Source organism: Sander lucioperca, chromosome 14, assembly GCF_008315115.2.
Source record: "Sander lucioperca isolate FBNREF2018 chromosome 14, SLUC_FBN_1.2, whole genome shotgun sequence".
In the NCBI taxonomy this organism is placed as follows: domain Eukaryota; kingdom Metazoa; phylum Chordata; class Actinopteri; order Perciformes; family Percidae; genus Sander; species Sander lucioperca.
Window position 1 is genome coordinate 25,873,284 of NC_050186.1, and position 19,156 is coordinate 25,892,439.

The 19,156-nt window shown below is 40.1% G+C and overlaps 1 protein-coding gene across 3 annotated transcripts in view; it reads right to left on the bottom strand.

Annotated features, from left to right (window-relative positions):
• Positions 1-19,156, bottom strand: part of cacna1bb (calcium channel, voltage-dependent, N type, alpha 1B subunit, b) — a 219,325-nt gene that overhangs the window by 50,268 nt on the left and 149,901 nt on the right. For 2 of the 3 annotated variants that reach the window (XM_035991388.1, XM_035991390.1), the window contains 8 exons: positions 18,440-18,569; positions 16,855-16,914; positions 16,170-16,276; positions 14,698-14,709; positions 12,238-12,258; positions 7,424-7,520; positions 3,274-3,434; positions 2,940-3,077 (listed from right to left, as the gene is read on the bottom strand). In XM_035991388.1, coding sequence (XP_035847281.1) covers positions 2,940-3,077; positions 3,274-3,434; positions 7,424-7,520; positions 12,238-12,258; positions 14,698-14,709; positions 16,170-16,276; positions 16,855-16,914; positions 18,440-18,569 — 726 coding nt within the window. The remainder of the gene's footprint in view (positions 1-2,939; positions 3,078-3,273; positions 3,435-7,423; positions 7,521-12,237; positions 12,259-14,697; positions 14,710-16,169; positions 16,277-16,854; positions 16,915-18,439; positions 18,570-19,156) is intronic. The other variant, XM_031277458.2, reaches the window with a different exon arrangement.

Genomic DNA, 19,156 nt, shown 5'->3' on the forward strand with positions numbered 1-19,156 from the left:
CCCTGCCTCTGCTGAATTATTTGTATCCCCGGTGGGGACAAAATGTATCCCCCCCCTCAAAGTGACCAATGCTACTTCACCAATAGACCGTTATATATCTAAAATAGAAATATTTTAAACTAAGTAAAGCACTGTTACGTAAACAGTCTATAGTGTGTGGCCGGGTTAGCTCAATTGGTAGAGCAAGTGCACATATATAGAGGTTTACTCCTTGACGCAGGGGCCGCGGGTTCGACTCCAACCTGTGGCCCTTTGCTGCATGTCATTCCCCCTCTCTCTCCACTTTCATGTCTTCATCTGTCCTGTGAAATTAAAGGCCTAAAATGCCCCAATAAAAAAAAAAACATACCAACAGTCTATAGTGCGATAGAACGATAACATCCGAGCAGCATTTGCTGGTTGTATTTAGCCGCTACAGAGCTCCGGGACGCCGTCTACCAGTGGCAGTTGTTTGTGAGCCGGGTCCAGGCACCGCCAGATGACAGTCCTTTCAGGGGCCATGTAGTGGAGTTTAGCCAGAAAAAGTTAGTGCCATGCAGCAATGATTTTTGGCACCAAAACGACTAGTGGTAGTAGTGAAAAAGATCGTGGTTTGGATTAAGACATTCCCGAGGAACGAACGAACGACCTGTGTAAAAGTGTTTTGTTTTTTTCGCCGCGAAGTGAACTCCGCTCTCCAGCTTGAAAGCGCTGTATTTTCCATTGAATATTGAAGTGCATATTTAAAGGTCCAATATGTAATATATTTACTGTAATAAATCCAAAAATTACCACAATTTGTCATCAGATATTAAGGAAACATGCTAAGTTGAAATTCTATCTTTTCTGACAACAATGCTAAAGCCAGTATTTTCTCCTTTTGAAATTTCCGTTCCGTGACGGAATATCTGTTTGTGTTTTGGCCTGTGTGTTGTTATCAACTGCCCAGTTTGACAGCCAGGCCCGGTTGCCAGATATACCTGTAAACACGCAAACCCAGCGTGATACAGCTGTAACACCAGTACAGCCATGAAAGCAGCAAACAAACTAACAGGAGTATCAACGGAGGTAGATTCTACCCGACCTAAAAAAAACTGCATGTTTCTAACAGTTGCGTGACCAGAGACATAACAAACCCTGGGTAAATATTGGAGATGTATTTGAAAGATGGAGACAGCTTAGAGCCCAAAAGGATGCTGAGTTGGCTAATTTCCTCCTGAACAGGTAAGCATTAGCTTCAGGCTAATTTATCACAGCTACAAGGGACGGGCATTTTATGTAATTTCAACATTTGTGTAGCTACTCACATAGAATTATATAGCACCCGAGTTGGTTACTCGCAAAAACAATTGAGACACAGCCAGTAAAGTGATCCTGACTGGTCCTGGCTAACACCGCAATGCTAACCCTGCTAACTGCTAACGTTACCGGAGGACCATGTCAGGTGGGCCACGACTGTTTACAACATGTAGCCTGTTCAGCGGCAGTAGCCGACAACGGTGAGTTATTTGAAGCCAAGAGAGGGGGGCTGTAAGTCGGGAAGCGATTGTTGCCATAATTCTAAGCCAATAAAGTGTGTTCTGTTGGGTGGAGAGGATGGCAAGGTAGTGGTATTTTTAACTGTTCCTATCGTAATTCTAAGCTCAGGAAGTGTGTCCGTCTGGTGTGTGGAGAGGACAGCGAGGTTGTTGTGTTTTTAGCGGTTCCTTCTGTAATTCTAAACCCAAAAAGTCTGCCTGTCAGTTGGGTACAGTGCTCCGCGTAAGCACAGGCTTTTATGACTGTCAATATAACCTGCATCTGACTTTAGCTACTCCGCTGTGCTGTGAAGATGTCTGGCTATGTGAGTCAAGCGTCTAGCAACATTGTTGTGGATGCTGTGGTCTCAGCCTGGCAACCTCCGAACTTCGGATCTGGGGAGGAGGGGGCGGGGGAGACGACTCTCTCCAGTATTTTGAATTTGTACTGCAGTAACTATTTTAAACACTAGCTGTCAGTATTACATATTGCACCTTTAAGTGTTTGGCATGCCTGGCCGAGTGACACTATATCCATGGTATTGCAAGGGGGATTTAATTCTTGCACATTTGTTTTGTTGTGAATCAAAAAACATCCCCCCTCTGCTTTTTTTCACAAATCGCACACTTGCGCTATATATCATGTCCAGTCACATCAACTCCACTCAGCCCCACCCCAACAGGTAATTTTGTTCTCGTTTCTTTTATTGAGTATCTATGTATCTGTCCAATTTTAGGTTTAGCTTTTTGTTAGTTGACTTATCAACATGTTACCTCTTTTTCTAGCATGCTTGACTTTCATTAAAGAAAGGTAACTTTGTAACTTGTTGTAACTTTTGAAATATCATATGTAGTTCTTATGTATCCCAACTCATGTTGTGCTGTCACTACTTGTTTAGGAGTGTGTGATTTTAGAACATCATTACAAGCTTAGTCAGTTTAACAATTTAATTTGCATCGTCAGGTAAATATAACGAATGAAATAAGCAAACAGGCATCAACAGTCCTTAATAGAGATGATGATGATGATGATGATGATGATGAATAAATCTGCCTGTAGTACTTTAGCTCAGGCATGGAATGGCAGACTGAGGACATCTATGCAATAAGCCTCGATTGCAGCTTTAGAGAACGCACAGTAATTAAGCCTGGGAGAAATCAGTTGGGTTTAATCTGCGCTGTACCACCGGCCTCCAGGTGCGCTCAGTGCATTTCACTGCAAGTTACTGAAGGAAATTATTACATTAAAAAAAGAATAATGTACTATCGCCATCTTTTCTTTTTAAACCAATGTATTCCCTCCATCTATGAATCTATATCTATTTATCTATACATCTGTTTTATCATTTTTATATTCACCTTAGTAAACCACTGTTTAAGCTGACTTAAAGTTGCTTGTGTGAGGTGCAACACAAATAAAGTATGGAGGTTGTTCTGACTTACAGTGGCCATCCCTCCCCGGTGGACACAGTGAAGAGCGTAAGGAAGGCCCAGAGGACGTTATCGTAGTGAAACTCGTACTTCCTCCACTCTCTGGGCTGAGCTGCCACGTCATCCCTGTCGTAGTCCAGAAACTGACCCCTGAGAGAGAGACGGGAGGAGAGACACTGTCACGGGAGAAGAGATGTAATCAAAAGAGGAGAAAGAGACTAAACTACATCATCAAAAAAGAAGAGAGAGAATTTCAGTACAAAAGCATATGTTAGAAAATGGCAAACACCATGGCTGAATGTAGCCATTCTACATTCAGGCATGAAGAAAAGTTTGGGTTATGTACCTGCAGTCTTTCTCCAGACCCTTGGACTCGTCGGTGCAGTAGAAGAATTTACCCTTAAAGAGCTGCACGGCGATAACAGCGAAGATGAACATGAAGAGCATGTAGACGATGAGGATGTTAAGAACGTTCTTCAGAGAGTTCACAACGCAGTCGAACACCGCCTAAAAAACACACACACACACACACACACACACACACACACACACACACACACACACACACACAGATCAATAAATGTAAGGTGCTGCATTGATCTTCATTCTCTCCACTCTTAGGAAGCGTAAACATAACTAGTGCTCAACGGTAACTTTTTTCCAAAGGAGCACATGTGCATAAGGAATAGCGCATAAAGAATTTTAGGTTGCACAATGAAATTGTATCAAATAATGTGTTTTTCTTTCATAAAAGGAATACAATGAGATATTTACAAGCAAAGGGATTTCATTTATTTGAATAGAACAAGTAGCCTAAACTAGGTTTTTGATTATTTCTGCTTCAAACTGTATTTTTTAATATTCATGTAATAATTTATATAAACTTTATAACTTTATAAACTTTATATAAATTATTTAAACTGTACAAGGTTCAAGGTTCATTTATTGTCATTGTACAACAAATATCCCACTAAATCCAGACAGACCTTTGAATAGGGTAGGGTCTCTGCAGATACAGACACCACCACACGCTTCTAGTAAGTCAGAAGTGATGATTGATAAGGGATTATCAGTGTATTACAAACCCTATTCCAATGAAGTTGGGACAAGGTTCACCACTTTGTGAACAACTGTGTGAGCAAATAGTCCAACAGTTTAAGAACAATGTTTCTCAACGTACAATTGCAAGAAATGTAGGGATTTCATCATCTACAGTCCATAATATCATCAAAAGATCCAGAGAATCTGGAGAAATCTCTGCACGTAAGCAGCAAGGCCGAAAACAAACATTGAATGCCCGTGACCTTTGATCCCTCAGGTGGCACTGCATTAAACACCGACATTATTATATAAAGGATTTTACCACGTGGGCTCAGGAACACCAGTGTCAGTTAACACAGTTTGTCGCTACATCTACAAGTGCAAGTTAAAACTCTACCATGCAAAGCGAAAGCCATTTATCAACAACACCCAGAAACGCCGCTGCCTTCTCTGGGCCTGAGCTCATCTGAGATGGACTGACGCAAAGTGGAAAAGTGTGCTGTGGTCTGACGAGTCCACATTTCAAATTGTTTTTGGAAATCATGGACGTCATGTCCTCCGGGCCAAAGAGGAAAAGGACCATCTAGATTGTTAAGTTCAAAAGCCAGCATCTGTGATGGTATGGGGGGGGTGTTAGTGCCCATGGCATGGGTAACTTACACATACGTGAAGGCACCATTAATGCTGAAAGGTACATACAGGTTTTGGAGCAACCTATGCTGCCATCCAAGCAAAGTCGTTTTCAGGGACATCCCTGCTAATTTCAGCAAGACAATGCTAAGCTACATTCTGCACGTGTTACAACAGTGTGGCTTCGTAGTAAAAGAGTGTGGGTACTAGACTGGCCTGCCTGCAGTCCAGACCGGTCTCCCACTGAAAATGTGGGGCGCATCATGAAGCGCAAAATACGGCAACAGAGACCCTGGACTGTTGAGCAACTGAAGTCGTACATCAAGCAAGTATGACAAAGAATTCCACCTACAAAGCTTCAACAATCAGTGTCCTCAGTTCCCAAACGCTTATGAAGTGTTGTTAAAAGGAAAGGTGACGTAACACAGTGGTAATGCCCGTCCCAGTTTTTTTGGAACATGTTGCAGGCATCAAAATCAAAATGAGTGAATACAGTATTTGCAAAAAAACAATAAAGTTTATCAGTTTGAACATTAAATATCTTGTCTTTGTAGTGTATTCAATTGAATATAGGTTGAACAGGATTTTTTTTATTTACGTTTTACGTTTTTATTAACGTCCCAACTTCATTGGAATTGGGGTTTGCAGTTTATACATAGTGTTTTAGGAAAATCTTGCATATAAATAAACACAATATAACTTGTTAATTAATGATCTTTTGGACAAGATGATAGGTGGATTTATCTTACTTTTGGACAGAGCCAGGCTAGCTGTCTACCCCTGCTTCCAGTGTTAATGCTAAGCTAAGCTAATCATCTCTTCATTGTATCTTTATATTTATCAGACTGATACAAGAGTAGTATTAACCTTTTTATCTAACACTCAGCAAAAAAGCAAAAGTAGCACATTTTCCCGAAATGTCAAATTAGTAGTACAAAGGTGTTCTGAACATTGTTTATCAAATTTAGCAGAGTAAGTTAACTGCTGTTGAAATAAATGGGTATAACTAACCTAGATGTCTAAAAGCTCACCCAAATTCAGCTCAGGTTTAACCCAGATGTCTGGACGCCTCATGTCCTGCAAACTACCAAATCAACGCTCATGGAGTACAAAAACACACCTTTGTATGAAGTCTGTCTCTGTGTCTCCTGGCTGTCACTCTCTCTCTCTCCAGCTACTTCATTCTGTCAGCTTGTACTGTGATCTCTCTGTGAGATGGAGTGCCTTGTCTATCTATCCTGACATGTATGCAATATAACCAATGAATATGCTGCTGCATGACTGACTGCCGTCAATGTTTTTGTCTCCAGAGAGAGGACGGAGCATACAGTATATCTCCCCTCCTCTACCAACCTGTCCGTCTGTCTGCTAGCTCAGATCTGCCTCAATCATTTCACTCCTATTACTCCAATCAGATCTTTCATCTTTTATCAGATTCATTACTTTTGGATGATGAGCTGCCTTTAAGCACCAGGGGGAAGCTGTCGTTTCTGCATTAGAGGAAACAGTTGAGGGTCTTGCCTTGATGAGGGTCACAATCTAATAATACAGATTCTTTACTCTACGCCAGAGGCATAAGATTATTTATCACAAAGCCACTATGTAGAATTTCAAAATGTCGAACCTTAGCACCCCCAGTGGTTGTGTCAAAAAGGATTTTCACTGGGATTGTCAAATTTTTATATGATCCAAAAGTTATGCAACCAGAATAATTTCAGAAATGATATACAAAGTTGCATTAATGAATGTGAAAGTTTCTTTGCGAAACTTAGCTCATCAAACATTCAGATATTGAAAATGTGTAATGCGTTGAGTTCTGTAAATCCACTGAATGGGAATACGTGGACCACTTATGGTGAGGTTTCTTTGCCTTTTCACATTAAGTCAGAGATTTCCTCATATTTAAGGTTTCTCTTTTGAGCACAGTTTAAGTAGTACAGTAAGTAATTTTGAACATGAACACAAATGGAACATACTTTATGCAAAGAAAGATAAAAGCAAAGCAAAGAACGATAAAAGAAATTAAAAACCCAATGGCAAACACAAAACACTAGATCAAAGATGGTTCACATATTTAACTGAATGCCAATAGACTGCTGCAGGAATGATTCCTAAAACCAGCAAATTAAGTTAGCAATTTTGCACTTGCGGTTCCCTCGTCTTGAAGTCAATGGGTTTTTGGTTAGATGCCTGAAATAAGGTTTGTGTTTAACACAAGCTGAAGAGATTTTCACATTTTAACATAAAAACGTAGGTAAATACTTGTGAACGTTGAAGCTTTTACGTGTCTTGAAAAGTCACGAAATGAGACTAGAAAGGCTGTGGGGAACCATTGAAATTCATTAGAACTGCTTTGATTCCGTACTACGTACAGCAAATGCTCTAAACAAAAGAGTCATTGGAACTACAGCCGCACGAGCTGCAGTTCCAATGAGACAACCTGTAGGGGGACCGAAACTGGAAAAGTTGCATAGTATGCCTTTAAAGAGTGTATGTTCTGGGAAATGCAGGCTATCAATGAGCCTCCTTGCACTGAACTACTTCAGTAAAGGAAGCAATTTCCAGTCACTTACTTACAATATGTGTGACTCCAACCTCATAGACAGAACACCCCAAAGGTCAAACCTTTCATTAGAGAGCTAGAAATACAATATTTATATATAATTTAAAACCAGACTGTTTTAAATCAGATATATCCATTCCTCTTTGGTATACTATAAATGCATTTGACTCATTATAGCGTGTGACTGACGCTGGATGTGACCCCAGCTGCTCCGTGCATTTCTTATAATGCACTGGGTGGGTTACAGATTAGATCACTGTACCTTCAGCTTGGGAAGCCGTTTAATGGTCTTGAGCGGCCGTAGGACTCGGAGGACCCTCAGGGACTTAATGGTGTTGATGTCCTTGCCTTTCGTCCCTCTGTGCAGATAGAGAGTACAGTTAGTCTGGGTGACGTGGTGTCACCGTCAAGCATGTAAACGCTTTCATCCCATCGTTGAGTAACAAGAGCAGATTGTAGTAAACTTTGTACACAGATAAATACACCTTTATTCTGTTAGTAGAGTTACATGCATGTGAGTTCATGTTATTCCACAGAAGCAGGAGGGGCTGAGTATCGCCATCGATTTCCCGAATCGATTTGATTCTGATTAACAAGGGTCTGATTCGATTACATTTCCTATTCCATATTAAATATATTAAAATATATTTGGTTAGGGACATTTCAGTTACAATACCAATTTTGCTTGGATATAAAAGAGATTATCAGAGAACTTAAAGGTGCAGTAGGTAAGACTAACTTTCTGTCATATTTTCTGAAACTGACCCTATGTTCAAGTAGAACTACATGAAGCAGGTAATTAAAAAAAAATCTGGCTCCTCTGGCACCACCTACAGCCTGTAGTGCGATTTGCAAAAATCCACCGCTCCCTGTTCAGATGCACCAATCAGGGCCACGGGGGGTGTCTAACTGCGTGTCAATCACTGCTCATGCACACGCATTCATTCTCCCTTGTGGGGGGAGGGGCTTAGGAAACAGTTTTGGGCTTTAGTGGAAAGGCACTAAGAAGTTGTTGATGTTCAAATTTTTGGGCTAAGTCCTGGATCTTCACAATCCTACCTACAGCACCTTTAAGGCTTAAAACAAAAATATTTTTTTAGAATGCAACAGCTTAATGTTTACATCAAGAATTGACCCCCAAAAAGTTATAGTACTTTTTAACTTAACAGGACTAACATGACAGCTATTGAAAAGGCCTATATTAAAAGATACATTTCATTATTTCATTAATTGATATCAGATCACTCAAAAAAATATAGATTTCAAGTAGAGAATTGATAGTTTAACCCTTCTAAACTCTACTCTTCTTCAACAATCAAAACATTTGACTGCAAATACTTGTTCACTTTTTAATGTCGGGTGTTAACTTCTTATGCATTTTCCACTGTTGGTATTGATTCTTTTAGTTTACTAACATATATTTAATCACTTTTTCCACAGTTGCCATTGTTTGTGTGTAACCCCAAAACCCCTATATATATCGCAGATAATAGTCAAACAAAGCTAACATGCTGTTTCTGTAGAATAACATACAGACATTTCATACTGTTTAGAGTATATGCACAAAGAATCCACTCCTGGTTGAGGAAGCAGCTTCTTTGCAGGAACCATTGCTGTCAGTCGTTGCAGATGCTGCAGGTATTGTTAAATGGTCACAGCAGGGGAGGTGGGTGTGGGGGTTTAAAAACTAGCTGTTATGCTAATGACATGCAGCTGAGCCATCATTCACTCAGAGACTGACATTGGCCAAGTACAGTGGGAGAGGAGTTTTTTAATTAATCAGTCACACGTACACACAATGTGGCTGTCACTCTCAATAAAAAAGTGTTTCTCATTTGCTTCTTCATGACTTCAAAAAATTCTGAGATGTACACATTGAGAGTGTGTATATGTGTGTGTGTGTGTGCATTGCAAGTAAGCAAGCAATTGTATGTGTGAAGGATGTGAAGGACACAAGCATACTAGGAAAACATGAATCTAAAAGCCCTGTTATTGGCCCCTAAAGGCCCCGTTGCTTCTTACAACAGCATGAGGTAGAGTTACCAAATCTTTTCACCCCCAGGGGAGAAGAACAACTCTTACTGTAAAAAGAATATTATTTATTCAAGCTAGCATTGTAAAAGAAAGAAAATGTACCTACAGGCTATTAAACAAGGATTATAAGAATCCCTGCATTGTCTTTTTAGTCACCTTTCCCAAAAAAAACAAGAGCAAAAGTGTAAGGATGGACTAAAAAGCTGTAAGTGTTAGCATGTCTGGCTAACTACCAACAGTAAGGCAAGGGGCATGTCAGTGGCGGTTTTTGGAACGGGCCAACCGGGCAGTCGCCCGGGGCGGCATTTTTTCATGTCACATGGTGGGTGGCACGAGAACTTAAAAAAATAATAATAATCATCGGTTTTCTGTTATCTACCATTTCACTGTGTGGGGAATTGGCAAATCGGCGCCCTCCTTGCAGCTGCAGGCGCCCTGCTTGCACCACCTGTCTAAATGACTAGTCCATTTCATTGTGAAAGTTCACAATGAAATGGACTAGTCCGTAACGGTGCGGGGGTGGGGCCCGGCGCGAAAGATAAACACACGGTGACAGGAGAACTCGGAAGTACACAGAGACAGAGCAAGACGAGTCTAAACCTTTCTTTTATGGCAATGGTCTAAACGCGAAAATCAAACAAAGTTACCCAAGCGGCTCAAATAAAAGAAAAAAGCGAAAAGACATGTTTTTGGCAGTAGCAAGGACTTTCATCAGCTCCCGTGGCTGATGATAGTGGTGGTGGTGGTGTCGGCAGCAGTGACATGCACAGTGAGGAGGACAGGAGGAGAGAGACAGAGATGAATTAGTGAGGGTCCTGCGGTAAGTAGAACTCCCCTTAAAACACTTTGCCCCTTGATAAAACTGAGCCAAAAACTGAGTGGTGGACAAAATACTACAACAATAAAAGACGTAGGCATGCTTTACTGTGTGATTGCATTAGTAGCCTATATAAACGTTGCACATCATGCAAACGTTCTTAACGAGAATTGTAGCTTTTCTATCTGCTTAGGCAAACAAAAACTCATGATAGAACTCTTCAAATTAAAGCACAGGACCTCTTGAAATGATAATAAATATATATAGCTTGTTGTAGGCTATACCGTTTTATTAATTTATTAATCTTGTTAAATGTTTTATTATTGTATTGCTGGCTCGAAGGGAGTCTCGCCCTGGGTGTAATTCAATGTAGAACCGCCACTGGGGCATGTCATTAACTAACTATATTAATACATTATGTGGGGTTACAGGTCATTTTATCTTTATCCCTGGGACATGCAGCTTTAGCTTTAGCTTAAGCAGCAACCTCCTGTGCTGAAAAAATAAGCCACCGCGGACCAAAACTGCAGTTTCTTAAATGGCCACTTGAGGCTGGCTCCAAAAGGGAGTCAATCCATAAATCAGTCTGAGTAATGGAACATTATTTCCTTATTATGAATACCAAATTAGGAATTCCTTTCCAGGAGAAAAATAGCTATCAGCTCCTTTCTAGTAAAGATTCTGGAAACTAAGGTACCTGTAAAATAAAGCATGATCACACATCAGTACACACTTCTCTCCAATCTCTTCCTCTCTGTGTGCCTGGTTTGCTTTTAAGGTTTGCCATTCACACAGAGACACACACTCACACAGGCCGGTCAGTCTGGCAGACTCTAATTTAATAAACACCTGGGTGGCCAGAGGAAGGTATTATATATATGAAAACCAAATGTTCAAGGTGAGGGACAGAAGCATGGTTCCATACATTTTAGTCCTTTTCCTTTCTCAATGGAAGTCTAACAGAATGACATGCGGCGCTCATGCTTGGATGGCTTGGTTACCCTGGCATGCAATCTGCAAACTCAATGCCAGTCCTCGCTATTCAAGGAACTCAACACATTGAGACAGAAAGAACAAGTCTCCCAATAGCTTTCAGAAGTGCCGAGGGCCAAGAAGATGACGAACATTGTGTGTGTGTGTGTGTGTGTGTGTGTGTGTGTGTGTGTGTGTGTGTGTGTGTGTGTGTGTGTGTGTGTGTGTGTGTGTGTGTACACAAGGTTGTGCGTTCACATTAGCTCAGCACTGATTGCTTAAAGTCCAACTAAAATCACATTTAGTCATACGTGTTTGCAGTCTAAAATAATGTGATTTGCATTTTTTGTTTTTTTTTACATATTTTCCTCTTTACTTTCTATACAGTAACTGGGAGCATTTTCTGAACTGTCAACGATACAAAAGGACCTTGGTTACTGTAAAGTGTGGTGATCAGCATTTTCTTTTTTTCTTCCAAAAATATACAATTACTGTAAGAGAATTAAAAAAGTTAAAAGGTTATGAATGTGTGTGGGAGGTTAAAAAAATTTAATCGTACCCCTTCAAAAGAAAATCTTAAAAATGGGCAAAACCCAAAATAATCATCCCTACATACAATGTGTTTTATGGAGAAAGAAAAAAAATCAAATATTATTTCCCTTATATAAACAGGTTGTAACCCTGCTTTTCAATGAAATAAGCACTCTAGGTAATTTCAGGTGAGAAGCTATTATCCTTTATCGATTCCCCTCAAAGTCCAAGGAGAGATGTAGCTTAGGGGCAGGGACATGAATTGAGCTGCAGGCTATAATCGCTTAGTGAGCTGACCAATTAAACCCACTTTAGTGAAGATTAAAGGAGGTTTACATGAAGGAGAAACACCAGATAGAGACATTTTAGCTTGGTTACAATTGCTATCTAATGAGTTTGTAAGTGGAAAGATATTAAGTGCAGATTCATAATGGTGCATGTCAGCAGCTCTATGTTGGTCTTCTGAAAGCTATGAGGTGGCGTTCCCAATATTGTCTTTTTGTTTGAATGTCCCAATATTGGGACAGGATGTTACTTTTCTAAAAAGGGAAGAGAGGAAGGAGGGAAGGAAATCATGGTCATTTCCCAAGCACCTTGGGATGGAGTGCGACAAAGTTTATACGGAAGGGTTGATAAGAGGAGCGTTCTGTTTTTTCACATGTGGGGAAAAAGGGACAAGGGGGGAGGTCAATAAGCAAAAGGTAGATAGGGACAGTTCCCACCTGGCCACGCTTTGTTGCGATCTGATGAGAAAAAGCAATGACACGAACACACACAATACACAAACACAAACACCGCCCACATAAATAGAGCACACAAGCATATAAAGAAAGACAGAGCAAGACAAACATTTGAAGCTGATATTACACAGGCGTGAAGATACAGCGACATTATCCAGCCTTTCAAACTTACATCGAAAAGAAGCCAAAGATAAGACACATAGAAGCACTTAAACTAATTACCCTGTAAAAGAGCAAAGCAATAGACAGGTCTGATGAAATATTACAGTGATTATGTGCACTGCATGCGTGAATAAATCACATTTATAGCAAGAGGATGGTCATGACATGGACAGTTTTTCACTGGGAGAGAAGCCAAGATGAGAGGACACTGTTAATGAGCACAATCTAATGTATGGCTACGCTCACACTGCAGCTGAAAAAAAAATTAAATCTGATTTTATCCCTCGTGTGACCAAAACAGCTTGTAATAAACTGTGAACAGAAGAAAAATGGAATGGAATTTAAGAAAATGCAAGAGGTGAAAAGAGCTTTCAATTATTTGTACAAGTGTTTGAAGCATATTAATGAATTATTTTTGGAATTTGTTTCTATGACTTTATATTTGTTCGACATGACTATTATTGTCAACTGCGGCTGGTGGTTAATCAGTCCCTCTATTAGGGTCTGTTCGAGTCGACAGCATTTTGGGGTGGGTCCAATTACCCTTGGGGTCACTCAGATCAGGTCTGTCTTTTAATTTTTATTTATTCATGCATGTCGGGCCTGAGTGGGTTTCCACAGGTCAGTTTCAAATCAGGTCCAACATTTTGGACTCATGAAGATGTCTTGTGTTTCCCTTGTCGGAAAAAACAAGCAAGCCAAACAGAGCTTTTTAAGAATGGGAATGTCAACTTCCTGCGCAGTGCCAGAAAAAAATAACTAAATAAAAGAGATCAACGCAGGTACAAATATGGTACTCTTAAATTTGCATATTTGACGGTTTCATTGGCAAAAAAACCCCGATACAAGTCATGCTTAAAATGAATAAAACAACAACAGTCTGATTGATATTCCCTGGCTTGCACGAAAAAAACAAAACATGATTTAGGAGGATAAATAAAATGGAGATAACTGTTTTTGCAAATGAACCCTTCATTTCAACATGAAAAATGTTTTAACGCTGTTCCCAGCAATAACAACTTCCATGTCAAAAAGGAAAGGCTAGGTTGCGAGACATCCAAAAGTTTGGCCAAATTATGTTAAGCCTTTTAATTTGGAGGTAAAACTGAAAGTAAGCAAATATGGCAGGTCAGAGTTGAAGCAGGAAATTGGTCTCTAAACTGTGATGGATATTTACAACGGACGGCTTGAGTTTTACATAATATGATAATATTACAGTATGTCTTTGTTTTCTAGTTTTCTCTTAAAACTGTCTGATCGTTTGACTGCTCATGTTTCTTGCCTCGTCGGATCGATGAGCAGCTAACTTGGCGAGAATATTTTTTTTTGAACCAACAGAAGAATACATCCAAATGAAATCCGAGTTCCAAGAAAGCAGAATTATTCTGTAAGTCTTGCAATGTGAACGTAGCCTGTTACACGCTTACATGCCATAAATGTGAGTTGACGAGGAAGATGATAGGAGACAAAATGCTAGACAGGAAGTGAACGTGGGAGGAAGGGATGAGGGGGAAGGGGTTGACAGGGGACACGTAGCCTGCTGAACAGGACGTTGCTATTATACTTTCAAAGTATGTGATATATGTTTATAAATGAACAGTGCATTAGTAGTTCGAAAGATACTGACAGGATGCTGAAAGCTACATCATTCTGTACCTTTATTATACTGCAATGCGTAAAAAAATATATAAATAATATAAAAATAAATGCTTCATATCTACCATTCACTCGGTTTAATAGTTATAATAGTTTTCAATTAGCGTATTTATATTTGTGTGCTTATTATGGACAGCAGCACTCAGGTCCTTTGTATCCATGAATACCTGGAACACCTTTCACTCTTATGAAAGCTTGAACCTTTGAAACTGTAGTCTCTGACAGTACAGCATGTTTCTTATTCACAGTGCTGCCACGATATGCATTATGTACATTCTTCCTGCTAACGCATATAAAATATATCCGATAAATGGAAAACCATTAATTGCACTTATGTAACTCAAATGCTGATGTTAAAGCACAAACACAGTTACATAACACAAAGCAGAGTAAATGCCAGTATCTTTGATCATCGTGACTGTGTCGGTGATGGTAAGAATAGCGAATAACAAAATATGACATTTGTTCAAAACACTTAGCTGAGAGAGGGAGGTTGCTGCAGACACATCCATAAACACTGCAAATGACACTGGCTAAGATGGACAGGAAAGAAAAGACACAAAAAAAAAAAATAATAAACCAGCACATGGACAGACACACAGGCAGAGGGACAGGCAGCATTACCCCATAAGGCTCCTGAAACCAATCCAAGCCAGAAAACAAAGGAAGGAAGGAAGCAAAGTGAAAGAGAAAAGACAGAGACAGAGTCAGCAACAGATAAAAAAGACAGAGAGAAGCATCAATCTACAGCTGGGAAGAAATCAAAGCGACAGAAAGCAGTACAAAGAAAAATACACAGGTGGACAAACTTTCAGCAGAGTTGATACTGTATGTGAAATAGTGGTGTCTGCGAAATATCTGACAGCGCTGGTTGAAACAGAATACATAATCACCCTGGTACTCCAGAGAGCCAGAATGCAGGTCTGTAAGCGTCAAGGGCCTCATTAACTCCCTTTATACTGTGGCTATGGATAACATGTATTTCCTATTGCCTGGAAGGTGCCAGTTGAAATCATATAACACAGACACTTCAAACATAGATCTGGTCAGTTTAATATTCTATATCAGTGTGCGAGGTATAATGAACTGCAGGTAACCGCAGCAACTACTACCTCTTTTGCTACTATTTAACATCACTGATAAAATGGACCTAACCAGCACTCACCCATAAGGAATAGATTTCCGTCCATCTGAATACTTATTAGTATGTAGGTACTCAAGATGTAAATATGGTAAGTGTCGGGAAAAATAGGCCCATTAACTACTCAAAATAGTCGTGAGGGGAGGCAAAAATGTGCAGCTGTGTGAGGTACAACATGTTGAGGCAGAAAGCTCCTGGAGCTCTTCTTTCTGGATGTGGAAAGTGGGCATAGGATAAGCATGATTATATACTGTAATACGTTCCAAGGTGTTCCAATATACTAAACAATGAACTTGGTGGAGAACATTCACCCTCACATTGTCCGTTATTTTCAAATTTCAGGGCATACGATATAGACTAGGTGGATCTAGCACAAAAACAGCAACAAGATTTTAAACTTGAAGATGTCGATACTAGACTGTGACACTAGTTGTGGTTTAAAACAACAAAAATCACAACAGGAACATTTTTATTTGTAAAACTACCTTCAACATACGATTACTTCTGCAGTGTATTGAGCTGCAAGAGTTGCAATTATGTGCCAGCTTAGAGACTTATGTCCCCTCGTAAACCTTAAACCAGCCAAACTGTGACAAATAGGGAGGGGCTGACTTTATGTAACAATGAAAGATAAGTTTGACATAGTCGTGTGTCTGCAAAACAACCCCAGGCAGCACAAGAGAAATTGGATGAACACACTGGCGTTGTTTGTGAAAGTCAAACACAGGCGCAGCAGCACCTAGCCTCAGGTTAGCATGCTAGCCTCATCCAGAGAAGGACACTGGAGAGAGGGTAACATCAGCTAAAAATACTACTACTACTAATATACAATACAAAAATAATTTGTTGTGTTTTGGTCTGGTTGTATCAACCCCTGAAATACATTATATCCAGATCCCTGCTGTGATTAAAAAGTAACACTGCAGGCATAAAAAAAAAGGAAACATTGACTTACGAGCAGGCAAAGGCCACCAGAGCTCCGCTGACAACAATGAAGTCCAGAATGTTCCACAGGTCACGGAAATAAGCGCCAGGGTGGAGGAGCAGTCCCAAGTCAATCATCTCCAGTCACAGAGTAAATATAACAGAATCATTTTCAAAAAACCATACAAGCTGACGAGGACACTTTGTGTTTTAAGGTCTCTTCTAGAAGCTATTCTGACCTTCCTTCTTAGCTCATGAAACTCTTTAAAAGACTTGTGGTTTTAATATTTACTACCATTGATTTTTAGTGGTGCAGTACATTCATTATCTAAAGCATTTGGAAATGGGACAGAGTGTTATTACAGTTAAGAAATGTAAAACCACAAACCCAATTAGCTATGCCAGTGACATGACAAAGCTGTCCACTGCCTTTCCGGTAAACACAGATTTGGTGATTTGCAGGTTAAAAAAACAACTAGATAAAACTAAGTGAAATATGGTTAAAAAAACTATAATCTCAATATGAGACTTGTCCTAATTAGACGAAAACTAGTAGTCATTGAAATGCTGTTGGAACCATAGTTATATGTAACCTAAACGTCTAAAAAAAGTTTGTATTTCAAACACATAGAACCCAACCTAGAATCCTAGATGTTGTTGACATGCACATTGCCAAAACCTTGCTTAGAGTACCTCCATTTCCACAGCCTCCTCACCTTAATCACCATCTCAAAAGTGAAGACCCCGGTAAAGACATAGTCCAGATACTTGAGAACCTGTGTAAGAAAATATCCTGTGAGATGACTGGTCAGATCCAGTGACAGATGTTTTCAGTTCAAGAAACTTTGGAAGTGTGTTTGTGTGTGTGTGAATTGACCAGTTATGCAAAACACGTTCCTCTGCACTGTCAGAGGTCTAAAGCTCTGTCAGCTTTGAACTCCCCTGCACTAACACAGATTGACTGAACACCCACACGAATATACAACATGCAAATGCACATCTCCTCAGCTTCTCTCTGTGCTCCTGAATAGAATAAGAATTAGTCGTGTTTGTCGGACAAAATGCAAAAACTCAAGTCACATTACGCACATGGGCTAATGTGTCACGCAGGGATAAGTTTTTCCCACACATAGACTAATTTGTGGCGGTGTGCCACACAATCAACACCGGCCGCCACATATTGCGTTTCATTAATTAATTCATTAATTTATTTTTTAACGCTATTTAAAACATGCAGCATATTCGTTCCGCTGCATTTCCTTTCCCTGCTCTCCTCCGTCTCTCAGTCACTCACGCGTCTCTCTCACATAGGTTACACACAGCGTCTGTCTCCATGAAAACAAGAGAAGACGCCTGGCAAAATTCACAAGTTCACGAAAGGTTGGTATCTGGTGAACACCTTTACACAATCACACATTAAAAATACAATTAATACAATGTTATCAGTGTGTTAATGTTCGAGTCCCAACCAGACTCTTAGCAAACAAGCGATTGCGCCTGCTTTAGAGTTAACTAGTCACAAGTTTGCGATAAAATGCAGTTGGGTTGTCGAGGTCAAAACACTATATGTAGCAGCTGTGAATCAAATAAACTTATTATAAATAATGTTATGTCATTTTTTTTTACTCTTACACTGAATGTTTGCTGCTTCAATCCAGATGTGTATTGAACAGTATTTTCCGCGACTGAAAAAGGCACGTGTTGAGGAGGAGGACCAGCCTGAACCGGAGGTATCAGTCTGAAACAGAGCTCAACAGTCCGACCAATGTAATTAGTTATGCTATTAATTTGTTTACAATATTTTCAGGCTTCAACCAGTGCTGCTCAAGCAGAAAGAGATAAGATTCGTTAGGCAATGAAGAAAGAGTAGGAGAGGAGGACAGCATCCAACAGCGTGTCCTCCTCAGTTTTTGATACTTGATTGCGACCCCCCGCGTGCCACAAATTGCTTTCTACTCTGTGGGAAACACTGGGGATATACATGTAATACATTTTATATAAAGAGAATAGAAACATTTTGCCAAACTGGATGTGCGCCAAGTCAGTGTGACAACATTTGTCGAAGAAAATAAATTTTGAAAAGCCTCTTTTTGTGCCTTCTACCTCAATATGTGCAAACCATCGAGCCCTGTTAGGAAGGATTTAATCAGTTCGAATGAATCAGCCAGTCAGCCCAAATGAGATGTGTGTGTGTTTGTGTGTGTGAATCCTCATGCTCTTGTGTAAGCGTCTGACAGCCAGTGTGTTTGTTGTGTACTTCCAGATGTTTACTTATTATGTCTAGATGTCAGTCTGACTCACGTTGTTTCGCGGTGCATTGGCTTGCACGGGGTCCTCGGCTGCCAGAGCGATGCTGCTCATGGTAATGACCATCAGGATGCACATTTCAAAATAGCGTAGGTTGACCATGTAGTGACACAGCCGCCGTACCCTGCAAGACCACACATGTATAAATAAACACACACAAATTTAAAAATACAAACAGGGTAGTGACAGCTCACTAGGTGACGTTCTCCCAGGTGACGTCCTTCCATAAGAGGTCACGCATATCCCTCGTCAAAACAATGCACAAAAGTAGACATGTGCCAGCCTCAGGGGTACCACGGGACTCAGAATCATCTGGGTGCGCAATGTCTTTTAATAGAATCGATATGTAACAACTTTGGAAGAGCGGTATCTGTATGAAACATATAAGACATAAAGAAAAAACACTCGACAAGCTAACTAAACAATAACAGTTGTTTTTCTGTACTTTTCGGGATAAATAATTTGACAACATCAAAGGTAGGAAATGTATCTCAGGTCGTTTGAAAGTACACTGCTTGAATCTGTGATTTAATTATTTCAGTCCCAATCATGAGCTCATGAGTTTGGAATGTAGATCGACTGGTAAATCAAGTTCAATGTTCTTCTTCTTCTCAGCTCCTCGGATACTAATTCACTTGGGGCACCAACCCTTCATTTTACAGCAGAGTATCATGGCCTCAGATTTCAGGTGCTGGCACTCTTCCCAACTGC